General features: G+C 38.9%; 1 protein-coding gene across 1 annotated transcript in view; it reads left to right on the top strand.

Moving 5' to 3' along the window:
• The window catches only part of LOC131101430 (transmembrane protein 79-like), an 81,651-nt gene extending 62,644 nt beyond the window's left edge, over window positions 1-19,007 (top strand). Inside the window, exons 3-5 of the mRNA XM_058046576.1 lie at window positions 17,650-17,844; window positions 17,933-18,155; window positions 18,264-19,007. Of these exons, the coding sequence (XP_057902559.1) occupies window positions 17,650-17,844; window positions 17,933-18,155; window positions 18,264-18,456 (611 nt within the window). The 3' untranslated portion in view covers window positions 18,457-19,007. The remainder of the gene's footprint in view (window positions 1-17,649; window positions 17,845-17,932; window positions 18,156-18,263) is intronic.
• The last annotated feature ends 32 nt before the right edge of the window (window positions 19,008-19,039 follow it).

Here is a 19,039-nt window from a genome sequence, read left to right as displayed (position 1 = left end):
TTCAGCAAGTTGAAAAAATTGAAAAAAACGACATACTAACCCCTTACGTTTTTTTCAAAAATCAACACCCTCAAAATTTGGCATTTTATGCCATTTTTAGGCTCTTCTGGGCCCCCTGTTGAGTGTGTGTGAGGCTTCTGGTGTTTTTTTGACCAGAAAAGTGCATTTTCAGCAAGTTGAAAAAATTGAAAAAAACGACATACTAACCCCTTACGTTTTTTTCAAAAATCACAAAATTTAAATCTGGCATTTTATGCCATTTTTGGGTGCTTGTGGGGCCCCTGATGAGTGTGTGTGAGGTTTCTGGTGTTTTTTTGACCAGAAAAGTGCATTTTCAGCAAGTTGAAAAAATTGAAAAAAACGACATACTAACCCCTTACGTTTTTTTCAAAAATCAACACCCTCAAACTTTGGCATTTTATGCCATTTTTGGGCTCTTCTGGGCCCCCTGTTGAGTGTGTGTGAGGTTTCTGGTGTTTTTTTGACCAGAAAAGTGCATTTTCAGCAAGTTGAAAAAATTGAAAAAAACGACATACTAACCCCTTACGTTTTTTTCAAAAATCAACACCCTCAAACTTTGGCATTTTATGCCATTTTTGGGCTCTTCTGGGCCCCCTGTTGAGTGTGTGTGAGGCTTCTGGTGTTTTTTTGACCAGAAAAGTGCATTTTCAGCAAGTTGAAAAAATTGAAAAAAACGACATACTAACCCCTTACGTTTTTTTCAAAAATCACAAAATTTAAATCTGGCATTTTATGCCATTTTTGGGTGCTTGTGGGGCCCCTGATGAGTGTGTGTGAGGTTTCTGGTGTTTTTTTGACCAGAAAAGTGCATTTTCAGCAAGTTGAAAAAATTGAAAAAAACGACATACTAACCCCTTACGTTTTTTTCAAAAATCACAAAATTTAAATCTGGCATTTTATGCCATTTTTGGGTGCTTGTGGGGCCCCTGATGAGTGTGTGTGAGGTTTCTGGTGTTTTTTTGACCAGAAAAGTGCATTTTCAGCAAGTTGAAAAAATTGAAAAAAACGACATACTAACCCCTTACGTTTTTTTCAAAAACCAACACCCTCAAACTTTGGCATTTTATGCCATTTTTGGGCTCTTCTGGGCCCCCTGTTGAGTGTGTGTGAGGTTTCTGGTGTTTTTTTGACCAGAAAAGTGCATTTTCAGCAAGTTGAAAAAATTGAAAAAAACGACATACTAACCCCTTACGTTTTTTTCAAAAATCAACACCCTCAAACTTTGGCATGTTATGCCATTTTTGGGCTCTTCTGGGCCCCCTATTGAGTGTGTGTGAGGTTTCTGGTGTTTTTTTGACCAGAAAAGTGCATTTTCAGCAAGTTGAAAAAATTGAAAAAAACGACATACTAACCCCTTACGTTTTTTTCAAAAATCAACACCCTCAAAATTTGGCATTTTATGCCATTTTTAGGCTCTTCTGGGCCCCCTGTTGAGTGTGTGTGAGGTTTCTGGTGTTTTTTTGACCAGAAAAGTGCATTTTCAGCAAGTTGAAAAAATTGAAAAAAACGACATACTAACCCCTTACGTTTTTTTCAAAAATCACAAAATTTAAATCTGGCATTTTATGCCATTTTTGGGTGCTTGTGGGGCCCCTGATGAGTGTGTGTGAGGTTTCTGGTGTTTTTTTGACCAGAAAAGTGCATTTTCAGCAAGTTGAAAAAATTGAAAAAAACGACATACTAACCCCTTACGTTTTTTTCAAAAATCAACACCCTCAAACTTTGGCATTTTATGCCATTTTTGGGCTCTTCTGGGCCCCCTGTTGAGTGTGTGTGAGGTTTCTGGTGTTTTTTTGACCAGAAAAGTGCATTTTCAGCAAGTTGAAAAAATTGAAAAAAAACGACATACTAACCCCTTACGTTTTTTTCAAAAATCACAAAATTTAAATCTGGCATTTTATGCCATTTTTGGGTGCTTGTGGGGCCCCTGATGAGTGTGTGTGAGGTTTCTGGTGTTTTTTTGACCAGAAAAGTGCATTTTCAGCAAGTTGAAAAAATTGAAAAAAACGACATACTAACCCCTTACGATTTTTTCAAAAATCACAAAATTTAAATCTGGCATTTTATGCCATTTTTGGGTGCTTGTGGGGCCCCTGTTGAGTGTGTGTGAGGCTTCTGGTGTTTTTTTGACCAGAAAAGTGCATTTTCAGCAAGTTGAAAAAATTGAAAAAAACGACATGCTAACCCCTTACGTTTTTTTCAAAAATCAACACCCTCAAACTTTGGCATTTTATGCCATTTTTGGGCTCTTCTGGGCCCCCTGTTGAGTGTGTGTGAGGTTTCTGGTGTTTTTTTGACCAGAAAAGTGCATTTTCAGCAAGTTGAAAAAATTGAAAAAAACGACATACTAACCCCTTACGTTTTTTTCAAAAATCACAAAATTTAAATCTGGCATTTTATGCCATTTTGGGGTGCTTGTGGGGCCCCTGATGAGTGTGTGCGAGGTTTCTGGTGTTTTTTTGACCAGAAAAGTGCATTTTCAGCAAGTTGAAAAAATTGAAAAAAACGACATACTAACCCCTTACGTTTTTTTCAAAAATCAACACCCTCAAACTTTGGCATTTTATGCCATTTTTGGGCTCTTCTGGGCCCCCTGTTGAGTGTGTGTGAGGTTTCTGGTGTTTTTTTGACCAGAAAAGTGCATTTTCAGCAAGTTGAAAAAATTGAAAAAAACGACATACTAACCCCTTACGTTTTTTTCAAAAATCAACACCCTCAAACTTTGGCATTTTATGCCATTTTTGGGCTCTTCTGGGCCCCCTGTTGAGTGTGTGTGAGGTTTCTGGTGTTTTTTTGACCAGAAAAGTGCATTTTCAGCAAGTTGAAAAAATTGAAAAAAACGACATACTAACCCCTTACGTTTTTTTCAAAAATCACAAAATTTAAATCTGGCATTTTATGCCATTTTTGGGCTCTTCTGGGCCCCCTGTTGAGTGTGTGTGAGGTTTCTGGTGTTTTTTTGACCAGAAAAGTGCATTTTCAGCAAGTTGAAAAAATTGAAAAAAACGACATACTAACCCCTTACGTTTTTTTCAAAAATCAACACCCTCAAAATTTGGCATTTTATGCCATTTTTAGGCTCTTCTGGGCCCCCTGTTGAGTGTGTGTGAGGTTTCTGGTGTTTTTTTGACCAGAAAAGTGCATTTTCAGCAAGTTGAAAAAATTGAAAAAAACGACATACTAACCCCTTACGTTTTTTTCAAAAATCACAAAATTTAAATCTGGCATTTTATGCCATTTTTGGGTGCTTGTGGGGCCCCTGATGAGTGTGTGTGAGGTTTCTGGTGTTTTTTTGACCAGAAAAGTGCATTTTCAGCAAGTTGAAAAAATTGAAAAAAACGACATACTAACCCCTTACGTTTTTTTCAAAAATCAACACCCTCAAACTTTGGCATTTTATGCCATTTTTGGGCTCTTCTGGGCCCCCTGTTGAGTGTGTGTGAGGTTTCTGGTGTTTTTTTGACCAGAAAAGTGCATTTTCAGCAAGTTGAAAAAATTGAAAAAAACGACATACTAACCCCTTACGTTTTTTTCAAAAATCAACACCCTCAAACTTTGGCATTTTATGCCATATTTGGGCTCTTCTGGGCCCCCTGTTGAGTGTGTGTGAGGTTTCTGGTGTTTTTTTGACCAGAAAAGTGCATTTTCAGCAAGTTGAAAAAATTGAAAAAAACGACATACTAACCCCTTACGTTTTTTTCAAAAATCACAAAATTTAAATCTGGCATTTTATGCCATTTTTGGGTGCTTGTGGGGCCCCTGATGAGTGTGTGTGAGGTTTCTGGTGTTTTTTTGACCAGAAAAGTGCATTTTCAGCAAGTTGAAAAAATTGAAAAAAACAACATACTAACCCCTTACGTTTTTTTCAAAAATCAACACCCTCAAACTTTGGCATTTTATGCCATTTTTGGGCTCTTCTGGGCCCCCTGTTGAGTGTGTGTGAGGTTTCTGGTGTTTTTTTGACCAGAAAAGTGCATTTTCAGCAAGTTGAAAAAATTGAAAAAAACGACATACTAACCCCTTACGTTTTTTTCAAAAATCACAAAATTTAAATCTGGCATTTTATGCCATTTTTGGGTGCTTGTGGGGCCCCTGATGAGTGTGTGTGAGGTTTCTGGTGTTTTTTTGACCAGAAAAGTGCATTTTCAGCAAGTTGAAAAAATTGAAAAAAACGACATACTAACCCCTTACGTTTTTTTCAAAAATCAACACCCTCAAACTTTGGCATTTTATGCCATTTTTGGGCTCTTCTGGGCCCCCTGTTGAGTGTGTGTGAGGTTTCTGGTGTTTTTTTGACCAGAAAAGTGCATTTTCAGCAAGTTGAAAAAATTGAAAAAAACGACATACTAACCCCTTACGTTTTTTTCAAAAATCACAAAATTTAAATCTGGCATTTTATGCCATTTTTGGGTGCTTGTGGGGCCCCTGATGAGTGTGTGCGAGGTTTCTGGTGTTTTTTTGACCAGAAAAGTGCATTTTCAGCAAGTTGAAAAAATTGAAAAAAACGACATACTAACCCCTTACGTTTTTTTCAAAAATCACAAAATTTAAATCTGGCATTTTATGCCATTTTTGGGTGCTAGTGGGGCCCCTGATGAGTGTGTGTGAGGTTTCTGGTGTTTTTTTGACCAGAAAAGTGCATTTTCAGCAAGTTGAAAAAATTGAAAAAAACGACATACTAACCCCTTACGTTTTTTTCAAAAATCACAAAATTTAAATCTGGCATTTTATGCCATTTTTGGGTGCTTGTGGGGCCCCTGATGAGTGTGTGTGAGGTTTCTGGTGTTTTTTTGACCAGAAAAGTGCATTTTCAGCAAGTTGAAAAAATTGAAAAAAACGACATACTAACCCATTACGTTTTTTTCAAAAATCAACACCCTCAAACTTTGGCATTTTATGCCATTTTTGGGCTCTTCTGGGCCCCCTGTTGAGTGTGTGTGAGGTTTCTGGTGTTTTTTTGACCAGAAAAGTGCATTTTCAGCAAGTTGAAAAAATTGAAAAAAACGACATACTAACCCCTTACGTTTTTTTCAAAAATCAACACCCTCAAACTTTGGCATTTTATGCCATTTTTGGGCTCTTCTGGGCCCCCTGTTGAGTGTGTGTGAGGTTTCTGGTGTTTTTTTGACCAGAAAAGTGCATTTTCAGCAAGTTGAAAAAATTGAAAAAAACGACATACTAACCCCTTACGTTTTTTTCAAAAATTAACACCCTCAAACTTTGGCATTTTATGCCATTTTTGGGCTCTTCTGGGCCCCCTGTTGAGTGTGTGTGAGGTTTCTGGTGTTTTTTTGACCAGAAAAGTGCATTTTCAGCAAGTTGAAAAAATTGAAAAAAACGACATACTAACCCCTTACGTTTTTTTCAAAAATCAACACCCTCAAACTTTGGCATTTTATGCCATTTTTGGGCTCTTCTGGGCCCCCTGTTGAGTGTGTGTGAGGTTTCTGGTGTTTTTTTGACCAGAAAAGTGCATTTTCAGCAAGTTGAAAAAATTGAAAAAAACGACATACTAACCCCTTACGTTTTTTTCAAAAATCAACACCCTCAAAATTTGGCATTTTATGCCATTTTTAGGCTCTTCTGGGCCCCCTGTTGAGTGTGTGTGAGGTTTCTGGTGTTTTTTTGACCAGAAAAGTGCATTTTCAGCAAGTTGAAAAAATTGAAAAAAACGACATACTAACCCCTTACGTTTTTTTCAAAAATCACAAAATTTAAATCTGGCATTTTATGCCATTTTTGGGTGCTTGTGGGGCCCCTGTTGAGTGTGTGTGAGGTTTCTGGTGTTTTTTTGACCAGAAAAGTGCATTTTCAGCAAGTTGAAAAAATTGAAAAAAACGACATACTAACCCCTTACGTTTTTTTCAAAAATCAACACCCTCAAACTTTGGCATTTTATGCCATTTTTGGGCTCTTCTGGGCCCCCTGTTGAGTGTGTGTGAGGTTTCTGGTGTTTTTTTGACCAGAAAAGTGCATTTTCAGCAAGTTGAAAAAATTGAAAAAAACGACATACTAACCCCTTACGTTTTTTTCAAAAATCAACACCCTCAAACTTTGGCATGTTATGCCATTTTTGGGCTCTTCTGGGCCCCCTGTTGAGTGTGTGTGAGGTTTCTGGTGTTTTTTTGACCAGAAAAGTGCATTTTCAGCAAGTTGAAAAAATTGAAAAAAACGACATACTAACCCCTTACGTTTTTTTCAAAAATCAACACCCTCAAACTTTGTCATTTTATGCCATTTTTGGGCTCTTCTGGGCCCCCTGTTGAGTGTGTGTGAGGTTTCTGGTGTTTTTTTGACCAGAAAAGTGCATTTTCAGCAAGTTGAAAAAATTGAAAAAAACGACATACTAACCCCTTACGTTTTTTTCAAAAATCACAAAATTTAAATCTGGCATTTTATGCCATTTTTGGGTGCTTGTGGGGCCCCTGATGAGTGTGTGTGAGGTTTCTGGTGTTTTTTTGACCAGAAAAGTGCATTTTCAGCAAGTTGAAAAAATTGAAAAAAACGACATACTAACCCCTTACGTTTTTTTCAAAAATCACAAAATTTAAATCTGGCATTTTATGCCATTTTTGGGTGCTTGTGGGGCCCCTGATGAGTGTGTGTGAGGTTTCTGGTGTTTTTTTGACCAGAAAAGTGCATTTTCAGCAAGTTGAAAAAATTGAAAAAAACGACATACTAACCCCTTACGTTTTTTTCAAAAATCAACACCCTCAAACTTTGGCATTTTATGCCATTTTTGGGCTCTTCTGGGCCCCCTGTTGAGTGTGTGTGAGGTTTCTGGTGTTTTTTTGACCAGAAAAGTGCATTTTCAGCAAGTTGAAAAAATTGAAAAAAACGACATACTAACCCCTTACGTTTTTTTCAAAAATCAACACCCTCAAACTTTGGCATTTTATGCCATTTTTGGGCTCTTCTGGGCCCCCTGTTGAGTGTGTGTGAGGTTTCTGGTGTTTTTTTGACCAGAAAAGTGCATTTTCAGCAAGTTGAAAAAATTGAAAAAAACGACATACTAACCCCTTACGTTTTTTTCAAAAATTAACACCCTCAAACTTTGGCATTTTATGCCATTTTTGGGCTCTTCTGGGCCCCCTGTTGAGTGTGTGTGAGGTTTCTGGTGTTTTTTTGACCAGAAAAGTGCATTTTCAGCAAGTTGAAAAAATTGAAAAAAACGACATACTAACCCCTTACGTTTTTTTCAAAAATCACAAAATTTAAATCTGGCATTTTATGCCATTTTTGGGTGCTTGTGGGGCCCCTGATGAGTGTGTGTGAGGTTTCTGGTGTTTTTTTGACCAGAAAAGTGCATTTTCAGCAAGTTGAAAAAATTGAAAAAAACGACATACTAACCCCTTACGTTTTTTTCAAAAATCAACACCCTCAAAATTTGGCATTTTATGCCATTTTTGGGCTCTTCTGGGCCCCCTGTTGAGTGTGTGTGAGGTTTCTGGTGTTTTTTTGACCAGAAAAGTGCATTTTCAGCAAGTTGAAAAAATTGAAATAAACGACATACTAACCCCTTACGTTTTTTTCAAAAATCAACACCCTCAAACTTTGGCATTTTATGCCATTTTTGGGCTCTTCTGGGCCCCCTGTTGAGTGTGTGTGAGGTTTCTGGTGTTTTTTTGACCAGAAAAGTGCATTTTCAGCAAGTTGAAAAAATTGAAAAAAACGACATACTAACCCCTTACGTTTTTTTCAAAAATCAACACCCTCAAACTTTGGCATTTTATGCCATTTTTGGGCTCTTCTGGGCCCCCTGTTGAGTGTGTGTGAGGTTTCTGGTGTTTTTTTGACCAGAAAAGTGCATTTTCAGCAAGTTGAAAAAATTGAAAAAAACGACATACTAACCCCTTACGTTTTTTTCAAAAATCAACACCCTCAAAATTTGGCATTTTATGCCATTTTTAGGCTCTTCTGGGCCCCCTGTTGAGTGTGTGTGAGGTTTCTGGTGTTTTTTTGACCAGAAAAGTGCATTTTCAGCAAGTTGAAAAAATTGAAAAAAACGACATACTAACCCCTTACGTTTTTTTCAAAAATCACAAAATTTAAATCTGGCATTTTATGCCATTTTTGGGTGCTTGTGGGGCCCCTGATGAGTGTGTGTGAGGTTTCTGGTGTTTTTTTGACCAGAAAAGTGCATTTTCAGCAAGTTGAAAAAATTGAAAAAAACGACATACTAACCCCTTACGTTTTTTTCAAAAATCAACACCCTCAAACTTTGGCATTTTATGCCATTTTTGGGCTCTTCTGGGCCCCCTGTTGAGTGTGTGTGAGGTTTCTGGTGTTTTTTTGACCAGAAAAGTGCATTTTCAGCAAGTTGAAAAAATTGAAAAAAAACGACATACTAACCCCTTACGTTTTTTTCAAAAATCACAAAATTTAAATCTGGCATTTTATGCCATTTTTGGGTGCTTGTGGGGCCCCTGATGAGTGTGTGTGTGAGGTTTCTGGTGTTTTTTTGACCAGAAAAGTGCATTTTCAGCAAGTTGAAAAAATTGAAAAAAACGACATACTAACCCCTTACGTTTTTTTCAAAAATCAACACCCTCAAAATTTGGCATTTTATGCCATTTTTAGGCTCTTCTGGGCCCCCTGTTGAGTGTGTGTGAGGTTTCTGGTGTTTTTTTGACCAGAAAAGTGCATTTTCAGCAAGTTGAAAAAATTGAAAAAAACGACATACTAACCCCTTACGTTTTTTTCAAAAATTAACACCCTCAAACTTTGGCATTTTATGCCATTTTTGGGCTCTTCTGGGCCCCCTGTTGAGTGTGTGTGAGGTTTCTGGTGTTTTTTTGACCAGAAAAGTGCATTTTCAGCAAGTTGAAAAAATTGAAAAAAACGACATACTAACCCCTTACGTTTTTTTCAAAAATCACAAAATTTAAATCTGGCATTTTATGCCATTTTTGGGTGCTTGTGGGGCCCCTGATGAGTGTGTGTGAGGTTTCTGGTGTTTTTTTGACCAGAAAAGTGCATTTTCAGCAAGTTGAAAAAATTGAAAAAAACGACATACTAACCCCTTACGTTTTTTTCAAAAATCAACACCCTCAAAATTTGGCATTTTATGCCATTTTTGGGCTCTTCTGGGCCCCCTGTTGAGTGTGTGTGAGGTTTCTGGTGTTTTTTTGACCAGAAAAGTGCATTTTCAGCAAGTTGAAAAAATTGAAATAAACGACATACTAACCCCTTACGTTTTTTTCAAAAATCAACACCCTCAAACTTTGGCATTTTATGCCATTTTTGGGCTCTTCTGGGCCCCCTGTTGAGTGTGTGTGAGGTTTCTGGTGTTTTTTTGACCAGAAAAGTGCATTTTCAGCAAGTTGAAAAAATTGAAAAAAACGACATACTAACCCCTTACGTTTTTTTCAAAAATCAACACCCTCAAACTTTGGCATTTTATGCCATTTTTGGGCTCTTCTGGGCCCCCTGTTGAGTGTGTGTGAGGTTTCTGGTGTTTTTTTGACCAGAAAAGTGCATTTTCAGCAAGTTGAAAAAATTGAAAAAAACGACATACTAACCCCTTACGTTTTTTTCAAAAATCAACACCCTCAAAATTTGGCATTTTATGCCATTTTTAGGCTCTTCTGGGCCCCCTGTTGAGTGTGTGTGAGGTTTCTGGTGTTTTTTTGACCAGAAAAGTGCATTTTCAGCAAGTTGAAAAAATTGAAAAAAACGACATACTAACCCCTTACGTTTTTTTCAAAAATCAACACCCTCAAACTTTGGCATTTTATGCCATTTTTGGGCTCTTCTGGGCCCCCTGTTGAGTGTGTGTGAGGTTTCTGGTGTTTTTTTGACCAGAAAAGTGCATTTTCAGCAAGTTGAAAAAATTGAAAAAAAACGACATACTAACCCCTTACGTTTTTTTCAAAAATCACAAAATTTAAATCTGGCATTTTATGCCATTTTTGGGTGCTTGTGGGGCCCCTGATGAGTGTGTGTGAGGTTTCTGGTGTTTTTTTGACCAGAAAAGTGCATTTTCAGCAAGTTGAAAAAATTGAAAAAAACGACATACTAACCCCTTACGTTTTTTTCAAAAATCACAAAATTTAAATCTGGCATTTTATGCCATTTTTGGGTGCTTGTGGGGCCCCTGATGAGTGTGTGTGAGGTTTCTGGTGTTTTTTTGACCAGAAAAGTGCATTTTCAGCAAGTTGAAAAAATTGAAAAAAACGACATACTAACCCCTTACGTTTTTTTCAAAAATCAACACCCTCAAACTTTGGCATTTTATGCCATTTTTGGGCTCTTCTGGGCCCCCTGTTGAGTGTGTGTGAGGTTTCTGGTGTTTTTTTGACCAGAAAAGTGCATTTTCAGCAAGTTGAAAAAATTGAAAAAAACGACATACTAACCCCTTACGTTTTTTTCAAAAATCAACACCCTCAAACTTTGGCATTTTATGCCATTTTTGGGCTCTTCTGGGCCCCCTGTTGAGTGTGTGTGAGGTTTCTGGTGTTTTTTTGACCAGAAAAGTGCATTTTCAGCAAGTTGAAAAAATTGAAAAAAACGACATACTAACCCCTTACGTTTTTTTCAAAAATCAACACCCTCAAAATTTGGCATTTTATGCCATTTTTAGGCTCTTCTGGGCCCCCTGTTGAGTGTGTGTGAGGTTTCTGGTGTTTTTTTGACCAGAAAAGTGCATTTTCAGCAAGTTGAAAAAATTGAAAAAAACGACATACTAACCCCTTACGTTTTTTTCAAAAATTAACACCCTCAAACTTTGGCATTTTATGCCATTTTTGGGCTCTTCTGGGCCCCCTGTTGAGTGTGTGTGAGGTTTCTGGTGTTTTTTTGACCAGAAAAGTGCATTTTCAGCAAGTTGAAAAAATTGAAAAAAACGACATACTAACCCCTTACGTTTTTTTCAAAAATCACAAAATTTAAATCTGGCATTTTATGCCATTTTTGGGTGCTTGTGGGGCCCCTGATGAGTGTGTGTGAGGTTTCTGGTGTTTTTTTGACCAGAAAAGTGCATTTTCAGCAAGTTGAAAAAATTGAAAAAAACGACATACTAACCCCTTACGTTTTTTTCAAAAATCAACACCCTCAAAATTTGGCATTTTATGCCATTTTTGGGCTCTTCTGGGCCCCCTGTTGAGTGTGTGTGAGGTTTCTGGTGTTTTTTTGACCAGAAAAGTGCATTTTCAGCAAGTTGAAAAAATTGAAATAAACGACATACTAACCCCTTACGTTTTTTTCAAAAATCAACACCCTCAAACTTTGGCATTTTATGCCATTTTTGGGCTCTTCTGGGCCCCCTGTTGAGTGTGTGTGAGGTTTCTGGTGTTTTTTTGACCAGAAAAGTGCATTTTCAGCAAGTTGAAAAAATTGAAAAAAACGACATACTAACCCCTTACGTTTTTTTCAAAAATCAACACCCTCAAACTTTGGCATTTTATGCCATTTTTGGGCTCTTCTGGGCCCCCTGTTGAGTGTGTGTGAGGTTTCTGGTGTTTTTTTGACCAGAAAAGTGCATTTTCAGCAAGTTGAAAAAATTGAAAAAAACGACATACTAACCCCTTACGTTTTTTTCAAAAATCACAAAATTTAAATCTGGCATTTTATGCCATTTTTGGGTGCTTGTGGGGCCCCTGATGAGTGTGTGTGAGGTTTCTGGTGTTTTTTTGACCAGAAAAGTGCATTTTCAGCAAGTTGAAAAAATTGAAAAAAACGACATACTAACCCCTTACGTTTTTTTCAAAAATCAACACCCTGAAACTTTGGCATTTTATGCCATTTTTGGGCTCTTCTGGGCCCCCTGTTGAGTGTGTGTGAGGTTTCTGGTGTTTTTTTGACCAGAAAAGTGCATTTTCAGCAAGTTGAAAAAATTGAAAAAAACGACATACTAACCCCTTACGTTTTTTTCAAAAATCAACACCCTCAAACTTTGGCATTTTATGCCATTTTTGGGCTCTTCTGGGCCCCCTGTTGAGTGTGTGTGAGGTTTCTGGTGTTTTTTTGACCAGAAAAGTGCATTTTCAGCAAGTTGAAAAAATTGAAAAAAACGACATACTAACCCCTTACGTTTTTTTCAAAAATCACAAAATTTAAATCTGGCATTTTATGCCATTTTTGGGTGCTTGTGGGGCCCCTGATGAGTGTGTGTGAGGTTTCTGGTGTTTTTTTGACCAGAAAAGTGCATTTTCAGCAAGTTGAAAAAATTGAAAAAAACGACATACTAACCCCTTACGTTTTTTTCAAAAATCAACACCCTCAAACTTTGGCATTTTATGCCATTTTTGGGCTCTTCTGGGCCCCCTGTTGAGTGTGTGTGAGGTTTCTGGTGTTTTTTTGACCAGAAAAGTGCATTTTCAGCAAGTTGAAAAAATTGAAAAAAAACGACATACTAACCCCTTACGTTTTTTTCAAAAATCACAAAATTTAAATCTGGCATTTTATGCCATTTTTGGGTGCTTGTGGGGCCCCTGATGAGTGTGTGTGAGGTTTCTGGTGTTTTTTTGACCAGAAAAGTGCATTTTCAGCAAGTTGAAAAAATTGAAAAAAACGACATACTAACCCCTTACGTTTTTTTCAAAAATCAACACCCTCAAACTTTGGCATTTTATGCCATTTTTGGGCTCTTCTGGGCCCCCTGTTGAGTGTGTGTGAGGTTTCTGGTGTTTTTTTGACCAGAAAAGTGCATTTTCAGCAAGTTGAAAAAATTGAAAAAAAACGACATACTAACCCCTTACGTTTTTTTCAAAAATCACAAAATTTAAATCTGGCATTTTATGCCATTTTTGGGTGCTTGTGGGGCCCCTGTTGAGTGTGTGTGAGGTTTCTGGTGTTTTTTTGACCAGAAAAGTGCATTTTCAGCAAGTTGAAAAAATTGAAAAAAACGACATACTAACCCCTTACGTTTTTTTCAAAAATCAACACCCTCAAACTTTGGCATTTTATGCCATTTTTGGGCTCTTCTGGGCCCCCTGTTGAGTGTGTGTGAGGTTTCTGGTGTTTTTTTGACCAGAAAAGTGCATTTTCAGCAAGTTGAAAAAATTGAAAAAAACGACATACTAACCCCTTACGTTTTTTTCAAAAATCACAAAATTTAAATCTGGCATTTTATGCCATTTTTGGGTGCTTGTGGGGCCCCTGATGAGTGTGTGTGAGGTTTCTGGTGTTTTTTTGACCAGAAAAGTGCATTTTCAGCAAGTTGAAAAAATTGAAAAAAACGACATACTAACCCCTTACGTTTTTTTCAAAAATCAACACCCTCAAACTTTGGCATTTTATGCCATTTTTGGGCTCTTCTGGGCCCCCTGTTGAGTGTGTGTGAGGTTTCTGGTGTTTTTTTGACCAGAAAAGTGCATTTTCAGCAAGTTGAAAAAATTGAAAAAAACGACATACTAACCCCTTACGTTTTTTTCAAAAATCAACACCCTCAAACTTTGGCATTTTATGCCATTTTTGGGCTCTTCTGGGCCCCCTGTTGAGTGTGTGTGAGGTTTCTGGTGTTTTTTTGACCAGAAAAGTGCATTTTCAGCAAGTTGAAAAAATTGAAAAAAACGACATACTAACCCCTTACGTTTTTTTCAAAAATCAACACCCTCAAAATTTGGCATTTTATGCCATTTTTAGGCTCTTCTGGGCCCCCTGTTGAGTGTGTGTGAGGTTTCTGGTGTTTTTTTGACCAGAAAAGTGCATTTTCAGCAAGTTGAAAAAATTGAAAAAAACGACATACTAACCCCTTACGTTTTTTTCAAAAATTAACACCCTCAAACTTTGGCATTTTATGCCATTTTTGGGCTCTTCTGGGCCCCCTGTTGAGTGTGTGTGAGGTTTCTGGTGTTTTTTTGACCAGAAAAGTGCATTTTCAGCAAGTTGAAAAAATTGAAAAAAACGACATACTAACCCCTTACGTTTTTTTCAAAAATCACAAAATTTAAATCTGGCATTTTATGCCATTTTTGGGTGCTTGTGGGGCCCCTGATGAGTGTGTGTGAGGTTTCTGGTGTTTTTTTGACCAGAAAAGTGCATTTTCAGCAAGTTGAAAAAATTGAAAAAAACGACATACTAACCCCTTACGTTTTTTTCAAAAATCAACACCCTCAAAATTTGGCATTTTATGCCATTTTTGGGCTCTTCTGGGCCCCCTGTTGAGTGTGTGTGAGGTTTCTGGTGTTTTTTTGACCAGAAAAGTGCATTTTCAGCAAGTTGAAAAAATTGAAATAAACGACATACTAACCCCTTACGTTTTTTTCAAAAATCACAAAATTTAAATCTGGCATTTTATGCCATTTTTGGGTGCTTGTGGGGCCCCTGATGAGTGTGTGTGTGAGGTTTCTGGTGTTTTTTTGACCAGAAAAGTGCATTTTCAGCAAGTTGAAAAAATTGAAAAAAACGACATACTAACCCCTTACGTTTTTTTCAAAAATCAACACCCTCAAAATTTGGCATTTTATGCCATTTTTGGGTGCTTGTGGGGCCCCTGATGAGTGTGTGTGAGGTTTCTGGTGTTTTTTTGACCAGAAAAGTGCATTTTCAGCAAGTTGAAAAAATTGAAAAAAACGACATACTAACCCCTTACGTTTTTTTCAAAAATCAACACCCTCAAAATTTGGCATTTTATGCCATTTTTGGGCTCTTCTGGGCCCCCTGTTGAGTGTGTGTGAGGTTTCTGGTGTTTTTTTGACCAGAAAAGTGCATTTTCAGCAAGTTGAAAAAATTGAAATAAACGACATACTAACCCCTTACGTTTTTTTCAAAAATCAACACCCTCAAACTTTGGCATTTTATGCCATTTTTGGGCTCTTCTGGGCCCCCTGTTGAGTGTGTGTGAGGTTTCTGGTGTTTTTTTGACCAGAAAAGTGCATTTTCAGCAAGTTGAAAAAATTGAAAAAAACGACATACTAACCCCTTACGTTTTTTTCAAAAATCAACACCCTCAAACTTTGGCATTTTATGCCATTTTTGGGCTCTTCTGGGCCCCCTGTTGAGTGTGTGTGAGGTTTCTGGTGTTTTTTTGACCAGAAAAGTGCATTTTCAGCAAGTTGAAAAAATTGAAAAAAACGACATACTAACCCCTTACGTTTTTTTCAAAAATCAACACCCTCAAAATTTGGCATTTTATGCCATTTTTAGGCTCTTCTGGGCCCCCTGTTGAGTGTGTGTGAGGTTTCTGGTGTTTTTTTGACCAGAAAAGTGCATTTTCAGCAAGTTGAAAAAATTGAAAAAAACGACATACTAACCCCTTACGTTTTTTTCAAAAATCACAAAATTTAAATCTGGCATTTTATGCCATTTTTGGGTGCTTGTGGGGCCCCTGATGAGTGTGTGTGAGGTTTCTGGTGTTTTTTTGACCAGAAAAGTGCATTTTCAGCAAGTTGAAAAAATTGAAAAAAACGACATACTAACCCCTTACGTTTTTTTCAAAAATCAACACCCTCAAACTTTGGCATTTTATGCCATTTTTGGGCTCTTCTGGGCCCCCTGTTGAGTGTGTGTGAGGTTTCTGGTGTTTTTTTGACCAGAAAAGTGCATTTTCAGCAAGTTGAAAAAATTGAAAAAAAACGACATACTAACCCCTTACGTTTTTTTCAAAAATCACAAAATTTAAATCTGGCATTTTATGCCATTTTTGGGTGCTTGTGGGGCCCCTGATGAGTGTGTGTGAGGTTTCTGGTGTTTTTTTGACCAGAAAAGTGCATTTTCAGCAAGTTGAAAAAATTGAAAAAAACGACATACTAACCCCTTACGTTTTTTTCAAAAATCAACACCCTCAAACTTTGGCATTTTATGCCATTTTTGGGCTCTTCTGGGCCCCCTGTTGAGTGTGTGTGAGGTTTCTGGTGTTTTTTTGACCAGAAAAGTGCATTTTCAGCAAGTTGAAAAAATTGAAAAAAAACGACATACTAACCCCTTACGTTTTTTTCAAAAATCACAAAATTTAAATCTGGCATTTTATGCCATTTTTGGGTGCTTGTGGGGCCCCTGATGAGTGTGTGTGAGGTTTCTGGTGTTTTTTTGACCAGAAAAGTGCATTTTCAGCAAGTTGAAAAAATTGAAAAAAACGACATACTAACCCCTTACGTTTTTTTCAAAAATCAACACCCTCAAAATTTGGCATTTTATGCCATTTTTGGGCTCTTCTGGGCCCCCTGTTGAGTGTGTGTGAGGTTTCTGGTGTTTTTTTGACCAGAAAAGTGCATTTTCAGCAAGTTGAAAAAATTGAAATAAACGACATACTAACCCCTTACGTTTTTTTCAAAAATCAACACCCTCAAACTTTGGCATTTTATGCCATTTTTGGGCTCTTCTGGGCCCCCTGTTGAGTGTGTGTGAGGTTTCTGGTGTTTTTTTGACCAGAAAAGTGCATTTTCAGCAAGTTGAAAAAATTGAAAAAAACGACATACTAACCCCTTACGTTTTTTTCAAAAATCAACACCCTCAAAATTTGGCATTTTATGCCATTTTTAGGCTCTTCTGGGCCCCCTGTTGAGTGTGTGTGAGGTTTCTGGTGTTTTTTTGACCAGAAAAGTGCATTTTCAGCAAGTTGAAAAAATTGAAAAAAACGACATACTAACCCCTTACGTTTTTTTCAAAAATCAACACCCTCAAACTTTGGCATTTTATGCCATTTTTGGGCTCTTCTGGGCCCCCTGTTGAGTGTGTGTGAGGTTTCTGGTGTTTTTTTGACCAGAAAAGTGCATTTTCAGCAAGTTGAAAAAATTGAAAAAAAACGACATACTAACCCCTTACGTTTTTTTCAAAAATCACAAAATTTAAATCTGGCATTTTATGCCATTTTTGGGTGCTTGTGGGGCCCCTGATGAGTGTGTGTGAGGTTTCTGGTGTTTTTTTGACCAGAAAAGTGCATTTTCAGCAAGTTGAAAAAATTGAAAAAAACGACATACTAACCCCTTACGTTTTTTTCAAAAATCAACACCCTCAAACTTTGGCATTTTATGCCATTTTTGGGCTCTTCTGGGCCCCCTGTTGAGTGTGTGTGAGGTTTCTGGTGTTTTTTTGACCAGAAAAGTGCATTTTCAGCAAGTTGAAAAAATTGAAAAAAAACGACATACTAACCCCTTACGTTTTTTTCAAAAATCACAAAATTTAAATCTGGCATTTTATGCCATTTTTGGGTGCTTGTGGGGCCCCTGATGAGTGTGTGTGAGGTTTCCCCCGTTTCTTTTTTTTTTTTTTTTTTTTTACCAGAAACAGGCATTTGTACTCTTAGTAAGAGTAAGACTAGGTAATGTAAGACTAGGTAACTAGTCTTCCATCAGCTAGTCTTAGCTAGACTAGGTAATGTAAGACTAGGTAACTAGTGTTCCATCAGCTAGTCTTAGCTAGACTAGGTAATGTAAGACTAGGTAACTAGTGTTCCATCAGCTAGTCTTAGCTAGACTAGGTAATGTAAGACTAGGTAACTAGTGTTCAGCTAGTCTTAGCTAGACTAGGTAATGTAAGACTAGGTAACTAGTGTTCCATCAGCTAGTCTTAGCTAGACTAGGTAATGTAAGACTAGGTAACTAGTGTTCCATCAGCTTGTCTTAGCTAGACTAGGTAATGTAAGACTAGGTAACTAGTGTTCCATCAGCTAGTCTTAGCCAGAGTTGGAGACCACAGGGTCCACGTGATGATTGTACGATCCACTTGTGTATTTTTCTGTCATGTCAGGCTGGCTGGAGGACCTGTGCGGCGAGAAGATGAAGCTGGTGCTGGCCACGGCGTCCGCGGCGCTCCTCTTCCCGTTCCTGGTGTGGGGGGGCTACGCCCTTCTGCCCTTTGACTCCCCGCTGCTCGCCAGCTCCCCTCTCAGGGTGGTGTACACACTGCGCTGCGCCATCTTTGCCGCCATCCCCGTGGTGCTGGGTAAGCCTTTTGGGGGGGGCGCACGTCACACGGCGGCCTGGCGCTGACCCGGCGCTGACCCGGCGCTAACCCGGCGCGGTGTTTGCAGGCATGGTGGTGCAGGGCGTGGCCAGGCTGCGCTACAGCGACGTCAAGCCGCGCTTCCAGAGCCAAGCGGTGGACGGGACGACGGCGATACACTGGCACTACGTCAACGAGTCGCTGGGCCTCTTCCTCTTCTTCGTCCTGCAGCTGGTCGTCATGGCGACGTACGTCAGCCAGGACATGCTCAAGCTGGTGCCGCTGCTCACCGTGGTCTTTGTTTTCGGAAGGTAAGATGTGCCGTGTCATGCTCATGCCCGCCGTGGCACGCGTTTCTTCAACCGACCTTGCTGAACCACGCCCTCATGCCTCATGCCCCGCCCCCATCCCCCCCCCAGGCTCATCTACTGGCTGTGCCTCTCGCTGGGCAGCGGCATCCGAGGCCTGGGCTTCGGCCTCTCCTTCTTCCCCGTGCTCGTCCTGCTGGGCGCCAACCTCTACTTCGTCTGCTCGTCCGTGGGCCAGGAGGCCATCTTTGACGTGGAGCCGCCCCCCGTGCCGTCTCCCCCCAGCAAGCGCTGGTGGGGTTGACGCCGGCAGAAGGTGGGAAATTTGCTGTCGCTGTCATCTTCCCGCTTCCCGGCAGCATGCCGACAGAACTGGACTGGCACGGAATTCCCCAATGAAGACGGCCGGACGGCTAATGGCTAGCACACGTCCGGCCTTGCTAAAGCTACGCGACACTCGTTGAATAAAGATTTGATTGGAAGGAGAAAAAAGGAGCTGAACGCGGTTCCTGGCTTTGTGGTTTAATATAGAAAATACAGTAGAACATACGCAAAAAGGGGAAGGTTTCAAGGGACTCGGATACTTTGGTACAACAAACACTTCCTGTAAAAGCGGTATAGAATTTCAATAACATCAGTGCATACTTTTGGATATGAAAATATACACAAACTGTTCATCATTGAAGAAGAAAGGACATGTTTACAAGAACGCCATAGCAGACTAGCGCCACACAATAGATTAGCTAGAAACGTCATCTTTAGTATTTCTAGTTGCTACATCAGCCCGACGCTAGCCACTCTTAGCCGCGTGTAGCAAATCCCGCACTATAAATATATTCCACATCTGGATGAAAACTGCAGCATTGTCACCGTACGTCCTTTTATTG

Source organism: Doryrhamphus excisus, chromosome 14, assembly GCF_030265055.1.
Source record: "Doryrhamphus excisus isolate RoL2022-K1 chromosome 14, RoL_Dexc_1.0, whole genome shotgun sequence".
Lineage (NCBI taxonomy): Eukaryota > Metazoa > Chordata > Actinopteri > Syngnathiformes > Syngnathidae > Doryrhamphus > Doryrhamphus excisus.
This window is presented reverse-complemented; position numbering and strand designations above follow the sequence as displayed.